This window comes from Nannobrachium achirus (assembly GCF_963921795.1).
Source record: "Nannobrachium achirus genome assembly, chromosome: 1".
NCBI classification, from domain to species: domain Eukaryota; kingdom Metazoa; phylum Chordata; class Actinopteri; order Myctophiformes; family Myctophidae; genus Nannobrachium; species Nannobrachium achirus.
This window is the reverse complement of record NC_137810.1, coordinates 70,045,877-70,064,388: the sequence shown is the minus strand read 5'-3', so window position 1 is coordinate 70,064,388 and position 18,512 is coordinate 70,045,877. Positions and strand designations below refer to the sequence as shown.

Genomic DNA, 18,512 nt, shown 5'->3' with positions numbered 1-18,512 from the left:
TCCAGTGTTGTTGTTGTTGATGCTGGTGTAGATCCATAAGGACCCGTCACACACACACACACACACACACACACACACACACACACACACACACACACACACACACACACACACACACACACACACACACACACACACACACACACCTAAACGTCCTCAAGTGCTCTTGGCATGGTGCCAGACTGCACCCATCTCTCTGTGAGTCAAACCAGTCCAACAGCAACAGACCAGAGACAAACACACAGAAAGACAGGACCAAACACACAGAGACAAACACACAGAAAGACAGGACCAAACACACAGAAAGACAGGACCAAACACACAGAGACAAACACACAGAAAGACAGGACCAAACACACAGAGACAAACACACAGAAAGACAAGACCAAACACACAGAGACAAACACACAGAAAGACAGGACCAACCACACAGAAAGACAGGACCAAACACACAGAAAGACAGGACCAAACACACAGAAACAAACACACAGAAAGACAGGACCAAACACAACTCTCTCTAAGGCCTCCTATGCATGACATGGATTCTTGTATAAAAACATTTACTGCAAAAGTGGTGAAATTGATATAAAGCTGAACCCAAACTACAAATAGGCCTTGGAGGGTGATCACTGAGTGAGAAAATCCTAGTCCACTCACATCTACAGTTTATACAAATTACATCCTGTAAGATGAGGGATGTCCTTTAAGCCTTGGTTCTCTAACCTTTAGATGCCAAGGACCCCCAAATGTATGTTTGGCCGAGGAACCCCCAGAACAGGACAGGGACCCCCAGAAGAGAGCATTTGTGTTAAACAATTTTCACAATTATTTTAAATATTCTAAACATTTTCTTTTCAAATATTTTCAAACACCTATAAGCTGTGAGCTTGTAGATCTGCTATTTTTGAATAGCCAACATAACAATGGATAAAGTGGTTCAATTGATTGTGATGCTATGTTAACTACTTTTCCTGGGGACCCTCCCAAGGACCCCTGGGGGTCCCCAGACCTCACTTTGAGAACCAATGGCTTAGAACATCATGTTATGCCATATACAGAGCCACAATAATTGTAACCTATTGTATAATTCACAAATAGCAGATGTGCAAGCTCACAGCACATCACAAGCTTGTACATGTGCTATTTTCTAAGTATTTTGAAGAACAAAAAACATGCACAAACAAGCAAACTACATGATGCTGCACTTAGATGCCACCCCGTGGTCACATTGGGTAACTACACTTCAGTGATCACAACAATAATCAGTCAATGATGAAAGTCATGCAAACACCAACACACTGACTGAACTGAGACGGTTGGTTCTGGAGAATGAATAAATAGAAACACATGGACCTGTAAGGGTCCATTTAGAACCCACTGGAGGAACCCCGGGGGTCCCTTTGAGAAACACCGTACTGAGCTCATTAAGTGTGCCTGCCATGCAAAGCAATGGCAAAACACTTATTGTAATCCGCCATACTTAAGTACATAAGTAATGTCGCCACAAAAGTTCGGCACGTAATAAGTGCCGCACGATTTACACCACCGCCGCAATATATACATCAAAACGTGCGGCTCGGCCGGGAATGGGGTGCTATTACTTTTCTTTCCGATCCGCGTTACCATTGCGACGTAATGCGCAAAAAACGACGCCCAAAAACTCCATTGACTTTGAATGGGGGACTCCGAAAAAAAAACAGAAACTTTGGCGCCACATAACTCTGCCATACCTTTGCCTAGCAACATCATTTAAAATGTAAAATGCTCACACAACTTTGGTCTTTTTCCGACCAATAGGGATGAGCTGTAATTGATTAAGCCCCGCCCCCTCTATAACAGGAAGTGCCCTTGATCTCGTGAACCGTTTGTCATACAGACTAACACCAACACCAACCGCTACACAAGGTTGCACAGACTTAGCGAGCTGCAGGCACACTTAAAATTTCTTAGAAATTTTCTCTTCTAGTTTCCTATGTTCCCCAGGTTCTATGTTCCCTATTTACCCCCGCAAAAAAAGGTTCTATGTTCCCCAGGTTCTATGTTCCCCACTTACCCCCACCTACTGAATGAAAAATACACGTACCCCTGGGTACTTTGAGAACCACTGGCCTTGCGTATAGTTTATAGAGAAAAGAATGAAAACAAACGTGCCTCGATCTTGCAAGTTCAAGAGAATAATTTATTAGATCAACGTTTGGGTCATGAGACCTTCCCCTTTCTTGTGTTGTGTTAATAGGACATTATTTTGACCATGTTATGTTCCTGTGGTCTTTTAGGACACCTACAGGTTGACAAAGGTACTGCATTAAACAGGCTGATGTTAAATCCATGCTGGAACATTGGAACATTAATGTTCTTTTACATGTTTGGACAATATACAGTATTATAATACAGTATGACGTTGTATGACATCATGTATTGATCATTGTGTTTATGGCAGAAGAATAGCACAGAGTTTACTGATGACAGTACAATATAATATCTTAGTATTCTGTAATATTGCATACTTTTGAATGACAGTAATTATGGCAGGATTGAAAAAGGATTGAAAAAAGCTGGTAAGATGAGTTTGGTGTCTTAGTGGTGCTCAAACAGTTTCATGTCAAGGACATTTTCAATATATCTACACAGGAACCATTTAGTAAAATATTAATGGTATTGTTGATAGAGCATCAAATAATGTCCTATTATTAACGTCATAATGCATTTATTAATCACAGACTGAGACAAAGATTTAATTAAAGTTTACATCTATTAAGCGAACTACAGAGTACGATTAGTGAACTGTAGAATAAATCGCTGATTGGGGAGTGGTGACCGCTGTGGTGCATCTGTAAGAATGCAAGAGAGGCTTCTTCTTCTCTTTAAGTAGTTTTATTCCAAACAAAAAGGTTCACAAAAGGGTGCTTGAACGCAGTCCCAAATTTGCATATAAGGAAAATAAAGTCTCTTATGTAATGTTATCCAAAAACACAAGAATAATGTCCAAACAGGTGAAAAACTGCTCCTCACTCATCTAAACAGCTCCTCACTCTCTGAATGCTGCAGACAAACTGAGCTGAACTAGCAGCAACCCCCACACTCCAGGACACACCTGGCACCTGCAATTAGCTGCCAATCCCTCTCTCTAGGCTGAAACACAAATTATCAATAATCAATAATCAATCAAGTAATTAAATAGAATGTCCTTCATCACAATTAGGATGTTTACAAAGTATTTTATTTTATGAAAATAGAAAAAGTTCATATCAATCAGGCACAGTCAGATACATATAAAAAGCCATAAGTGTTTAAAATAGTTTGTTCTTACATACATAAATAATTAGTTCTTGGTCTTCAGCAGCCAAGAACTCTTTGGTCCAAACGAGAAACATCCACAACTACTGAACACTTCTAGGAGTGACTCCATCATTACATTTTAGTTGCTGATTCATTATTCATCAACAACAATAATATTGGCCTTGAACGTTGACACAAGAATAGAAGAATATTTTTATGCTTTTATGCTTTGTTACCAAACATTGCACTAGAAGAAAAATATGATGACTTAAATACACAAATTAATGACAATGACAATGTCCGTTAACAATAATCTTAATACATCATTTGTAGGGCAATATTACGTTTTTAATACTTTAAATATGCTTTTATAGTGCAAATAGTTTATAGTGCAAGTGAGCTTGTGACCTTGTGGACTTTTAGAAACCAATTTTGACCAAAACCAATTTTAAACAAAACCAATGTTGTTTTTCAACAGATTCATTCATACAGATGAAGGGAAAGGATTCTGAGGAATATGTAAAATAATTGTGATTATCTTATAGTGATCAGTGTCTTTAAGAGATAACCTCGCGTCACCTGGCTTTCTGGGGAAAGCCTGGTATTCGTTTACTAAAAAGGTCGGTTGATCCGGTCTAGACCGGATGATATCCTACGTTATTTTGTAGTAAAAACGGACTACATTTTGGCCGGAACTACCAAACCGGAATCAGTTTTAACCCAAAACTAAATTACTTGTGCATGCGCTAACTACTTGCGCTTGCGATGACAGGGTTAAAACTGATTCCAGTAGGCAGGCTTTGTAATACATTAATCTCAATTAATCACATTTTAATCACACAATGATATTTGACATACCTGGAAACAGTGCGATTTTTTTTATATATAACTATATATACCTTCGACTTTCGACTTTCTCTGGTGGGAGTTGACTTGTGTAATGAAGTCGACAGAGTCGACTTGTCGACTTTTTCGTTATGCCCTAGTGTGGACAAGACTAAACCTTGGCTCTGAGAGGCTAAATCTCATAATGGTGGTCCGTGGCTCAAATGCAGAATAATGAATAGACCTTGTGTGAGGGGGAGATTGAGATGCCTTGCCTGATGTGATGTGTGTGCGGGGGGTGTTTAATAAAACGTGAGAATGACACAACTGTCCTTTTTTATGATCCCATTCATTTTATTACAGTTTTTAGAGGTGTTTCTGCAGGCTTTGTATAACATAGTTGCTCAACGTATGTACATCAGTACAGGTGGCTTAAAATTCTCTGAAACAAGAGTTTCAAGGTAGTAGTCGGGGACCCACATGGCCAAAAGCTCAAAGAAAAGAGGGGTACCTGTGATTTTCTGCCGTACTTTTTATTTCTGTTTTATCTATTAGTTTGGTCATTAAGGTCCACAGAATGAGAGGCCTGCTCTGCCGGAAAGTTCACGAAAAAAAGTTAGAGGCATTTTTGTGTAACAAACAAAGCCTTCATTTTTTGACCCTGTGATATGAACTCGGTTTCCTTTCTTAAAGTGCTCATTAAGTTGTGTAAAATGTCAATAAATCATTCCCAGATACACAGAACACATGTGTGAACAACACCAAGTCAAGAAATAATCTCCCAAAGCCTTTCCAAATGATTTATAGCCATTTTATGTACAAAAATTTACCAGTTTCTTGCATTTTTCCCAATAATTTTATCTTTACTTCAATTGTAATCAACTTTGCCATGGCTTATGACATCAGGCAATGTTTCATCCTTTTCAGCAATCTTTATAGTTATTCCACACAAAATATTATTAAAATCAACCCTAAATTAAAGGAACTGTGGTGATTTTATAACCCTTATGCTCCGAATTCATATAGCCTTTTTCTGGCAGAAAACAAAACCTTTACCCCCTCAAAAAACAAAACAAACATGTAACACAACAAATTCAAGTATTGTTTTATCATAAACAGCTGTTATCTTATACAGTATATGAATTGATAAAACAGGAAATTAAACATTTAGCTGAATAAAATCTAATATCACGAAAATGAAAATAACTAACGATTAACTCATTCACTGTCACTGTCCTCAAGTATGAGTTCAACTCGTGAACATTTGTTGTATGAGTTCAACTCGTGAACATTTGTTGGGGTCCCCAGTGCAGAGACATGCAATTACACACTTGGCCCGGCTCTTGCACATGAGCATCCTCTGGTACACTTGCTCTTCTTATTTGGTGCGTTTATATTCTGCAGGTTTGGCATCCTTCAGCATCATGGTTGCCACTAGCTTACCACTGACAAGCTCTCTCCCAAAGTTCAACAGGGTAAGTTGGCTGAGACGTGTGCTCGTTTACATACAGCCAACTGATGCAGGGCTCTGTAAAGGTGTAATTGGAAGGCATCTTCAGTAGGTGGAAGACAACGCATGTCTCCTTTGATGTTGCCAAAAAGATGAGCTCGCAGTGCATCCAGATTACCACTGAAATCACTCCTCTCATACAGTGAAACCATGTATCGTCTAGCCACCGTCACAACATCTTCTGTAACTTCCAGACTTTCCCCAGAGTCTCCATATCGGCACAGAGGCAGAAGGACTTTTGGGTGCTCAACAGCAGTTTTGTAGGCACGCCTTTTTCCTCTTCTGTAAAGATAGCTCACTGTGTCACATCCAGTCAGTATGTAGCTGCTGAGGAGTATGCATGAAAGATCTAAAGCTTCAACATCATACTTCACTGCCAGGGCATCCACAATTGCATGAGCAGGTAGGTAAGTGTCCATCTTCTTTACCCATAACTCATGTAGGCCATCCATGTGTGTGATGTAGTATATGCACATCATGATCACATCTGTGTCAGTAGCCACAACAACTACAGCCCGTTAGTGGTGCAGATGTTGTACTGCGAGCACTGCGAGCTCATCTTTTTGGCAACATCAAAGGAGACATACGTTGTCTTCCACCTACTGAAGATGCCTTCCAATTACACCTTTACAGAGCCCTGCATCAGTTGGCTGTATGTAAACGAGCACACGTCTCAGCCAACTTACCCTGTTGCAACCAACTTTGGGAGAGAGCTTGTCAGTGGTAAGCTAGTGGCAACCATGATGCTGAAGGATGCCAAACCTGCAGAATATAAACGCACCAAATACTGCCACTGCAAGAAGAGCAAGTGTACCAAAGGATGCTCATGTGCAAGAGCCGGGGTCAAGTGTGTAATTGCATGTCTCTGCACTGGGGACCCAAACAAATGTTCACGAGTTGAACTCATATTTGAGGACAGTGACAGTGAATGAGTTAATCGTTAGTTATTTTCATTTTCGTGATATTAGATATCATAATCTTGATTTTATTTAGCTAAATGTTTAATTTCCTGTTTTATCAATTCATATACTGTATAAGATAACAGCTGTTTATGATAAAAATACTTGAATTTGTTGTGTTACATGTTTGTTTTGTTTTTTGAGGGGGTACAGGTTTTTTTCTGCCAAAAAAAAGGCTAAATGAATTCGGAGCATAAGGGTAATAAAATCACCACAGTTCCTTTAATTTAGGGTTGATTTTAATAATATTTTGTGTGGAATAACTATAAAGATTGCTGAAAAGGATGAAACATTTCCTGATGTCATAAGCCATGGCAAAGTTGATTACAATTGAAGTAAAGATAGAATTATTGGGAAAAATGCAAGAAACGGGTACATTTTTGTACATAAAATGGCTATAAATCATTTGGAAAGGCTTTGGGAGATTATTTCTTGACTTGGTGTTGTTCACACGTGTGTTCTGTGTATCTGGGAATGATTTATTGACATTCTACACAACTTAAAGAGCACTTTAAGAAAGGAAACCTAGTTCATATCACAGGGTCAAAAAATGAAGGCTTTATTACACAAAAATGCCACTAACTTTTTTTCGCGAACTTTCCGGCAGAGCAGGCCTCTCATTCTGTGGACCTTAATTGCCAAACTAATAGATAAAACAGAAATAAAAAGTACGGCAGAACATCACAGGTCCTCTCCATTTTTGGGGACTGGGTCCCCGACTAGTAGGGCATTAACGAAAAAGTCGACAAGTCGACTCAGTCAACTTCATTACACAAGTCGACTCCCACCAGAGAAAGTCGAAGTTGCCAAAAAAAAAAAAAAAAAAAAAAAAAAAGTTCTATTGTGAAAATAGCAGATCTACATGCATGTAGATCTGCTCTATATATTTGACAATTTTGACAATGTTTAATCTGTCATTTTAGAGGTATTAAAAAGTCCTTAAATTGTCACTTTAGAAATGTGAAGATACCCTCTATACACTTAAACTTTATGTTGGTTTGTTTACAGCTGAGTGAGAAAACAATGTCTCACATTAAGTTAATCATCTGGGGACCCCCCCAAAATAATTGGGGGGTCCTGTGTGATGTGATGTCGTCAGACTTCAACTCAACTTTTTACTGAGTCGAGTCGACTTGCAAAAATCACAGTTCATTAATGCCCTAGTTCAAGGTCCATAAATTAATTGTGAAAAAAAGACAATAATTCATCCATTAATTCATGTGCTCTTACTCTTAGGCCTGAATGGGTTAAAAACATGAACTCTTGAATACTTACATTTAAAATCAATTTTACTCTTACTCAAGTAACATTTGACTGAGCTACTTTTACTTGTTGTGTAGAGTGTCTGTACTCTTACTCAGGTACTGGGGTCGAGTAGGCCAGTGGCGTCAGTTCAGAAAAAGCTAAGGTCTGGAACGGTTGTTCAAGTGCATTGCACCTGTGCAGCTGACCTGCAGAACCTGGGAATATACCATTTAAGTGTAGAGAATATAATTATAATACCTTGTTAAAGTGACCATGTTGTAACCTTTTGCATTTGTAGTTATTTTACTGTAATTTAACAACATAATAACCAGCACAGATAGACAAAGAGACATTCATGGATTTATATTTAAAAGTAACTTTTATTTTCCCCCCTGGGCCCAGGGTATGGCAGCTGCATACCCCTGGACCCCCCTGGTCCCAGGGTATGGCAGCTGCATACCCCTGCCATACCCACTTGACGCCCCTGGAGTAGGCCTACTCTGTCCATCTCTGGTGTTCTGTAACTGTTAGACCCATAGCCAATCAACTGTGTCCTATTAGACTCATAGCCAATCACGTGTTAATCGCCCACAGTGTTCAGCTGTGTCCTGTTAAGAGTTGTCTATATATACTCCAGTGTGTTTGCCTGCCCTTGGCTCAGTGTGAGCCAAACTGCTGTAGGGTGAAGATGTGTGTTGTTATGAGGAAAGGTTACCGACCGATGGCCTGTAAGGTCCGGAACGGCAGCCTTTTTATCAATTTATTTTTTAGATATTAGGTCAAGGATGACAGATACCAGATGAAGTTAGGCTTGGTCCAATCTGCCTAATAAAGGTGGTTGAGCAACCCAGAACATGTGAACACAAAAGACAGTCCCATTTCATTTGACAAACAATGAGACAAAAACTAACCAACATGACCAACATGAATTCACTAAGACCAGTCAAAATAACAAACTAAAACATCCATATACATACAGGGAAAATGTATACAACTAGAATTGCAAATGTCTACAACAAAAATTGCAATATTTTTGTAATTTGTTCTTCTGTTAATTCACATCTTGACAGCAGACCCAACATGAACTTAACTTGAAAAGCTAAGGATTCTACTCCAGGATGTAGAAGGAAAATCTAAATGCACACCTAATTAAATGTAATGTTTTTAAAGTTGTACTATGTAACTTTTTTTATAAAACAAATCTTAAAATTGTCCTAACTATTAAATCACAAAAGTTTTAGAAGATCCGCTCCGTGAATTTCAGCCTGTAAAGCCTTCTCTATATATGTAAACTGCGATCCTTACCGGGGACCGGATCTCGCGCCAAAATGACGTAATCTGCATCTGAATCCGTATCCGCCTTGTCCCGGATCATACTTCTGGCCAATCACAGCGCGTGTTCTCCGGAAGTAACTAGAGGCTTTGCAAATAACATCAGCCATTACGCTAGCACAGGCTGGCCTGGTTGTAGTTATTCTGGAGCTGAACTATGGAGAAGCAACAGCCGAAAAAACCTGAGCTCCCTGGAACTAATCCTCCACCCACGAAAAGGAAAAAAACACAGGACTATATTCAAAAACAAAAAGAATATGACCAGCTACGGCAGAAATCACGGATTTATCTGCTTCATATACACGAGAGGTGGCAAAAGTTGAGGAAAGAAAAAAACTTCCCCGCTGATTGGAAACTGGCTCTTTTTCTTTTGAACTGGTAAGTTTGTAAAAAATAAACACACTTGCTCTTTGTCATTGTTGTACTTTTAGTGCAAGTGCATACCATACGTTGGTATAGAATTTAGTCAATGTATACGATGGATAGCAACGCTGGTCAAAGGATGTTGTAGCAGTAGCCCTCTGACGACCGTCCTGTTTATTCAGCAGCCCTTTGTGTGTGTGTTCATTCACAAGTATTTGAATTTGAATACATCCGAATCTCCTAAAGACATTGTTATTGACTCTGGGCTACTCTTACATTTGCAATCATATTGTGTTCTCTGAGTCAATACCGCGGCGATGCACCATTCCCCCAAACTTTCAATGTTTATGAATGGTAGCTTAGCTTGTAGCTAGCTATCCCCCCCGCCGAAAGTCGGGGGGACGAATATTTACTATTCTGTCCATAACGGCACATAACTCGGTAACGGCGCTGAGTTAGCCTGGGGCCAGCCTATATACTATGCAGCTAACTAGTAACTTATAGATCCCCTCCATGTTTTAACCATAGGTTTTAAGAACATGTGTGGGGATGAAGTCTAGCTCCAGCTAGGCTTATCCTCCCCCATAATTATTTTCCCTTTTTTGTATTTGCTTTGTTTGTTTTACAAATGCAAGCTTTATTGGTTGTCTTCCTAACAAAGCTTATTGGGGAGCTAATGTGTAAACCTTGACATATAATGTATGCATCCAAGTTGTATTTTTGGCATACTGTGTATGTAGCAGAGGGATGCCGTGCGAAAACAGAATGAACAGAATATAGAGAGTGGACACGTTTTGTTTGTGCCCGCTTCCTACTTCCGGTGTAGTCTTTCGGACTAGTGGTTAGTGTAGGAACTACACTGGAAATACCGGTACCTGCAATACCGCTAGTGACCACTACCACTACTTGGGAAAGTTACATGGTATGCCTTTAATAAGACAAACGCATGGCAGCAAGTCAATAATGTATTTATATACCTATAGGTGTGTTCAAGACAGCCTGCTGCTAAAACAAGTCAAAAGTATGTTTTATTTATAAAACACAAAACAACCAAATGCAGACCACAGTGCTGCACAGCATAATTGTACACAAGATGTAGCCGCCATCAGATGTGTATATATATCCACCTCTTTCCGCGGGAATTTACTGGAGATTTTTTTGCACCACACTTCCGGTTAACAGCAGACATACAAGCTCATGTCGCATTGCAGATGCAGCCGTTGTGAGCTTGTAGATCACACTCGGCTGCGGCGCCGGAAGCTCAGTCCAATTTCTGCGCAATGCACGATGGGATGTTGGAAACTTGTGGATATATATTTTCTTTTGTTTTAATAAGGTTGAATACGTTCATAATGTTCTTGTTTTGGTCCATTTCATGTGTCTTTGTTTTCCTCCTGTGTACTGAGGTTTTACCACCCCAGGTGACTTCTTGACAGCTGATTCAGATCTGTTGATGAGCAAGGGTGCTTTAGGAGCTCTGTTAATTAGAGCTGAGGTAGAGGCAGTTCACAGTTCTGAACAGAGCACTCTGAGGCCACACACACACTCTCAAAACAGCAATATAACATCAGCAGTGCTCTCTGCTGATCTTTTTTATTGCTGTTTTGAGAGTCAAGAGATATATGATGATTAAGAGTCAAATGAAGATCAAGGAAGAGTTTAGGTTACAGAATATTTCAAGATTTATTTCCCCACACACACACACACACACACACACACACACACACACACACACACACACACACACACACACACACACACACACACACACACACACACAGTACAGTAAACAGTATACAGCAGAGTCAGTGCCAACTGTAGCATCTTGAACAGATTGGGATAGCTGTCCTTTTTAACTGTCTTTTTAAGATGGTCAAGGTCAAGTGAAACTGTTGTGCTTGACGAGGCAGCCGAGGCTTTCACCAGATCCATCTCTGCTCCAAGCAGGACAGGATGGATTTTCAGCGGCTGTGCATATCTTTCTAGGAGAGGTTGGACTCCGTTCTTGTCACATTTAAACACTGCTGCACATGCCTGTGCAAGTTCTATTGACTCCCCCGTGAACCGCCTGTCAAGTTCGGCGATCAGAGAATCCAATACGGGCAGATAAAGGTGTTGGCGAAATGTGTCACTCTCTGTCACACTCTGACTCACTTCTGTGACTGTCTCACTTTCATCATCCATTTGGCGTTGGCCCAAAGTAGACCTTATCAGGAAACCCGACAGGGAGGAGCAGGGGCGTCACACCAAATTCTGGGCCCTGGGTACAAGGTGTCACTGCGGGCCCCCCATGAATGTTAACTATTGAAAAATAGCAGATCTACAAGCTCGCAGCGCGCGCTGCGAGCTTGTAGATCTGCTATTTTTGAAAAACCGTGAAAATGTGTGCAAGAAACCTATGTCAAGGACCCCCAAGATGATATGTATTTGGCCACGGACCCCGATCTCAAAATATTTAGTTCCAGGGACCCCCAGAAGCAAAATTTGAGTTCGAAATGTTCTCTTAAAAATACATATATTCAAAGATTTTCAAAAAAATTCACAACTTTTCAAAAATAGCAGATCTACAAGCTCGCAGCGCGGCACTCGGTGCCGCGCTTTGAGCTTGTACATCTGCTATTTTTCAATAGCTAAAGTTACTAGGGCCCCTCCACCTTGGGCCCCGGTAACTCAGTCCCACTTTCCTACCCCTTGTGACGCCCCTGGGGAGGAGGGGGGTGGAGTCACTGGAGTGGTCTGCAGTTGGGCCAGGGGCAGGGGCTGCTGCTGCTTCAGCATCCTCCTCAGTTACAGTCACCGCCGCCACGTCTTTCACCTTGTCCTCGCTGAACCTTTTCTCTGATTCCCACACCGTGCTCCACGTATCAGTGTTTGCCTGCCTCAGAGATTTGAAGTGAGCTTTTAGATTTTCTGCAGCCTGGCAGAGCGTGGAGTTGCTGGACTGCAGGGCCTTGTGTGTAACGTGGATCACACGCAGTATATCCTCAGATAAAACCAGACATGCAATGAATGACATTCTTGTCATGTGTTCATTTAGGCCAGTGGCATCAACAGCCCATCTCCCTCCCTCATCACTAATGTCTTTTAGGCACCCAGTGATAGCAGAGTAGTGGGTTTTAACTGCATGCACGGCCCTCCACTTACATGCCCATCTCGTCTCACTGGGCTGTACCATTTCCTTTTTTTCATGTGCAGCTGTGATTTCTGGATTTCAATACATTTATGGTGATTTGACGGTTGTGCAAATACAGAGAACAGTTTATCAATAACGTTCAGGAATGTTTTCACGCTGCGATTGACAGTGCAACACTCTACAAGCACCAGATTTAGTTTGTGTGCCAAGCAGTGAATATAAGCTGCGTAGGGATAGGTCTCTTTGATGCGCTGCTGTACTCCTGACAGGTGCCCCGACATTACAGAGGCACCATCGTAACTCTGTGCAACAATTGGGATGTTTTTGAGACCACCCATCTCCAGTCCTGTGTTTATAGCGCCCACGATCCCAGCCGCATCACGAGATGCTGAACAGTCAAGGAAACACAGAAAACGCTCCTTGATTTCAAGCTGCTCTGTATATCTTAAACAAATCGACAACGGTTCCGTTTTGGAGGACCTGGCCTCGTCTGCCATAATAGAAAAAAAAACGTATCCTGCACAGTTTTTGCAATGTCTGCATAAACCAAATATATTTCAATTATTTCATTCTGGAATTTTGGACTTGTAGAATTAAAATAATTTGACTGCATGCTTTCAAAATCAGAATCATATTTAGAATACCAGCTGCAAAAATCACGAAAATTGCCCTGTGAGTCTGACTCTTTCCCCTCCCTGTGTCCACGGAAAGGCAATCCAAGTTTAGACAACAGACAACAGACATCAACCACTTTGCACAAATAAGATCTGTTCTTCTCAACAGTAGCTTTATGACTATCTGATAGTTTAGCTGCAATAGAGCCTGTAGATGCACTCTTTTTAAAGTTGTCCCATTTAATGATGCAGTTCTTATGGCCTTCAGATATTGCGTGTTTGTCCAGTTTAGAGCCCAGCTTACTCCAGTCACTCACTCCATCCTTACGAAATGAATCCTTGACGCTGCTGTCATTCTGGAACTGCCGGCAGGGAAAACAAAAGACGGCGTCCTTTGCAATAGAAGATTCCATCCATGGGTGCTTATTGTAATAAATGGTGGAAAAAGATCTTCTGCTTTTTCCAATCATTTTTTGGGGGAATTCAGATAGAACAGGTTGCTTGTGTTTTTCCCCAAGATCATCCACCGAAGGCCCCGCGGCCTCATCCACTCTAACTGATGGCCCCGGGCTGGGTGGTGGTTCTGGGGCCTCATCCACTCTAACTGATGGCCCCAGGCTGGGTGGTGGTTCTGGGGCTGCTGCTAGCGGCTGCGGGCCTGGCGGCTCTGCTGGGGCCGCTGGTATCTCGGCAGAATCTGCTGCTATGGTCGGGACCGGCTGCTGTTGGCTGCCGTCGTCAGGCGGCTGCGGCTCCTGTGTTGGCGTTTTACGCTTCAGAAATGGACGGATATCCATGTTTGCTGCTGAATTTGTTTGAGCTATCAGTCACGCTACAGGTACACACCACAGATATAAAAAGCTAGATACCTCGTCCACCCACTGCAGTTGATTGGAGCGACCCGTCTCGCCTTGGTGGGCTCAAAAGAGGAAGTGTCGAGGGCAGGCTGCCACTCAAAAACACTACTGGCCAATCACAACGCGTCTTTTCCGGGACTTTTCCATTCAAACCTGCCCACCGACCTTACGCACACAGAAAAATTCCAAGCCTGTCAATCAAAAATGCCCACCAAGGCGAGACGGGTACCAGTGAGCCGGAAGAGGCGTCTATCTTTTTATGTCTGTGGGTTCAGGTAGGAAGAGGGCGGACTCACTTACTTCCATCTTCCATTCCATCACACGTGAATGCGAACAGAAAATCATGTCACATGACATGACTAGGCCTACTCTTAAATTAAATTATTACAAAACAACTAAACATAATAGAATTCATATGTATTTCCCACAATTGTTTTATTTTTATTGATAGTTAAAAAGTGCACGCAAAAAATATATTTTATTGAACATGTTTTGTCTAAAGTGCACAAGTCTGCCCGCCTGTCCCCCTGGCCATTTTGAGTGCTCTCCTTTTTTTCATTGGTTGAACAAATGTATTTCATTTAAGGTAGATATTTGTTTTGTAGAAAGCAATATATATTTTTCTAAATTAAGAGATGCTTATAAAATGTGGTATTTTTCCTTCTTTGATGTGATGCTATACACTATATACAGACTAATTTAGCTGTGGACCTCCTTGAACCCCCTCAAGGACCCCTGGGGGTCCTCGGAACCCCACTTTGAGAACCACTGGCCTTTAAATAAAGACAAAAAGTAGTAGGATGAAAGATTAGACCTGCACACTGCCTCTTGCTAGTTCAAGACAATCATGTATCAGAGCAACATTACAATTTACTGCAATCCCTAACTTTTTGTCTCCAACAGCCGAAAGGCATGGGGAGAGACTCCCTTTTCGACCCTGTCCGTCCGTCTGTGTGTGAGTGTCTGTGTGTCTGTGCGTCCGTCCATCAGGTTTTACCAGCTAATCTCTGGCGCCGTTGGCCTGGTCACTGCCAAACGGTGCACACACACTCCCTGGATACCAATTCAGAACCTCTGCCCCACGTTTTTAATTCACATGGGCCTGTTCTAGCGCCACCATGAAGCAGACTTTTGCAAAACTAACTTTTGCCAGTACTCCTGCAGATTTTGTCCAAAAATCACACAAATGGGTAGACAGTATCTCTACAGGCAGCTTGTGATTACAGAGACATTCTGCATGCACATTCCCACTAGCTCAAGGAACAACCACTCTTTTCACATTGGCCTGTTATAGTGCCACCAGCAGGTCGACTTTTGCCAAACACATTTTTGGATCAAAATGCCTCAAATCATGCATGCAATCATGTCACATTGCCGTTAAAGGCCAAAGAAAACATGACACCCTTTTCACATTTAGCGACGCGGCGGACGCGCCACCAGGACCAACCTGACCTGGTGGAGACCTGTGCTCGGAAGAGCACTGCTTCTAGTTTTTTTCTTTTGTGAATAGGACATTATTTTGACCACTCTGGAGTATAGAGTATGTTATGTTATGTTCCTGTGGTCAGGTAGGACACCTACAGGTTGAAGAGGGGTACTGCAGTAACTAAAAACAGAAGGTAATAAATCCATGCTGGAACATGAACGTTAATCTGATTGTATTGAATGTTTCCATTTCCCACAAAATAATATTAAAAACTAAATGTATTAGTAGGACAGTATGAGTCACCAGAAAAAAGGGTGTTTTTGATGACTTTATCCTGGTTAAAATGGAGTTTGAAGTTACAATGGGTGTGTATGGGGACGGGCCCAGACAGCATAATGCATTTCATATTAATCACACAGCTGATTAGACTTAATGAGCTTGACCTGAGGATTTAAAGTACACCACTATAAAGGAAACTGCAAAGATTTGGTTGTATTCAACATTTATTTTTTATAAAAGTAGAAAAAAGGTCCACAGTAAATTGGAATTGTCTGATGGATATAAACATATTTGGTAAAATAATTTGTGACTCTCCCTCTGGCAGAGTCACCTTCCTTTGTTGCAAAGAACAAAAACAAATCACACAACAAATGCTTCACACACAATTAAAATAATGCATAAGTAAAAGCAAAAACATAGCAATAATAATAATAAAAAACAGTAATAGACACTAGGACAGTGCAAATTGATTGTCATACAAATTATTGCAATCAATGATGTGTGTATTTGGCTTTGGACATTGGAACATTTAAATCAGACTTGCCTTTTAGGCTTTGTAAATAAAAGTTGCATAGAACATAAAAAGGTAAATGGTGCATTTATACAGCGCCACCTACTGCTCATCAGGAGCAACTGGGGGTTCAGAGTCTTGACTTAAATATACAAATAAATGACTGACAGTGACTGCGACCAATCATCAACATACATAATGGACTACGTCCAAAAATACAACAACCTCTTAACAGACACACGTCCATGAAGATGTCACATGACTCCTTACAGCAAGGGTCTTCAACAGGAGGTCTGGGACACGTAGGGGGTCCTCAGAGTTACTACAGGGGGTCCTCCAAATCTTTGTGTGATAGAAGCTTTTTTTCTCCTTTTTTATATTAATCACTTCTTGAACCCTAGCGTACATATTCTGATAACTTTAGCCAAAAATAGCAGATCTACAAGCTCACAACGCCTCGCGCTGCGAGAGCTTTGGTGTAGAAGAGAAAAAGAGCAGACTAAGTACAGAGCGAAAGGTCAAGTTTATTAAGTATTGACAGGTCAAGTGGTTAAATATCTGAAAACACAAATTGTCATGAAACCAAAACACACTGATGATTGTGCCGTCAAACAATGAAACTATATGGAATCTATGGGTTGTGGGGGTCCCTGCTTCATCTCTCTCTCAACTAAGGGGTCCTTGGCCTGAAAACGTTGAAGACCCCTGCCTTACAGGGTATTGTTTGGACAAGAAATTGATTTGCCAGTGGATGTTATGCTAAACATAAGCAACAACGTCACATGCAATATAAACATGGAATGCATTTTTAAAGGTGAGTGCAGTGACCACTTATCCATTGCATCATATGGACGGTGGGGTTCATTTGGTGCAGACCTGCACCTGCATTGTTAAGGCATCTATAGAGACACACGGGAACCTACAAATTCACACCCACAATTGAGACAGTGACACCACTTGGGGTAAGGGAGAACGGTGCACTGCAAGCCAGCCCATAGAAGTCAAATTGCAATTCAACTGTAGTTAGCCTACTTTTAAAATAATCCTACATGAACTGAAGACAATATAAGTATAAGTAAGTAATATAAGTAAAAATATGTTTCCAAATGTATGGACTGTCTTAGTCAACATACCTTCTTGTTTTCTAAATAGATGAAGTGTTTAACATTTAATTTGATACTTGAATGTGTTAGCCATACAGAGCAGAGGGGAGACAGTAGACAGAGAACATGTCTAGAGCACCGCAGTGTGACATTACATTGCTTTGATAATGTAAACATATGTTTTCTCATGCCAATAAAGTTCTTTGAATTGAAATTGAACATTGATTCTATAGAGACACACGGACGCCTACACATTCCAGCCCACGATTGAGACACTGCCACCACTTTGGGTAAGGGAGAACTGTGTACTGCAGCTGCATCCTTATGAGACAGCCCCCCTACCCCCCATTTAGTTTGAGTCATATTTTTGTCATCTGATTTTATTTTAGTTTTAGTCGACTAAAATGTTATTTGGCGGCCATGATGGCATGCCTGATTTTATACTTGGTTGTGTGCTGAAAATAGCAGATCTACAAGCTCACAACCTGTCGCGCTGCGTCACGTTGTGAGCTTGTAGATCGTCTATTTTCAGAGAGCAACACCCGAGCGCAACCAAACATAAAATGACTTGTCTTTTAGTTCTACTGGATCTCTTCTCCACTAATAGTCCCTCCCTGACATTTTACGAAATTGACAATTCTATATTTAGTCTTAGTTTTAGTCATCATAGCTCAGTGTTTGTTTAGCTTTTATTTAGTCAGTGAAAAAAGGAAGTCGACAGACATTTTTCATCATATTTTTAGTAAACAAAATCAACACTACTTTAAGTACATTTTGATGCCAATACTTTTGCACTTTTACTCAAGCAAATTTGGAATTCGGGACTTTTACTTGTATCAGTATTTCTACGCTGCAGTATTGACTGTACTGTGGACATATAAAAATATATATACCCTATATACCGTACATAAATATATACATAAACTATGTTGCTGTTGGCTGGACACCTTGGATGTCCAAAATGCTTCCTGTGTTCAAACACATCCATAGCAACCATATTGGTTGATGTCAACTCATCAGAGACATTATCTGTCCTCACAAAGACACACTGAGGAGGAGGAGGAGTCAAGCCTAAA

At 40.9% G+C, this 18,512-nt stretch overlaps 1 protein-coding gene across 1 annotated transcript in view; it reads right to left on the bottom strand.

Annotated features, from left to right (window-relative positions):
* The window catches only part of LOC308289640 (uncharacterized protein), a gene marked incomplete at both ends in the record, with an annotated part of 158,574 nt that extends 144,517 nt beyond the window's left edge, over positions 1–14,057 (bottom strand). Inside the window, 4 exons of the mRNA XM_080731380.1 lie at positions 11,330–11,495; positions 12,241–12,463; positions 12,835–13,034; positions 13,919–14,057. Of these exons, the coding sequence (XP_080587506.1) occupies positions 11,330–11,495; positions 12,241–12,463; positions 12,835–13,034; positions 13,919–14,057 (728 nt within the window). The remainder of the gene's footprint in view (positions 1–11,329; positions 11,496–12,240; positions 12,464–12,834; positions 13,035–13,918) is intronic.
* Between the last annotated feature and the right edge of the window lie 4,455 nt (positions 14,058–18,512).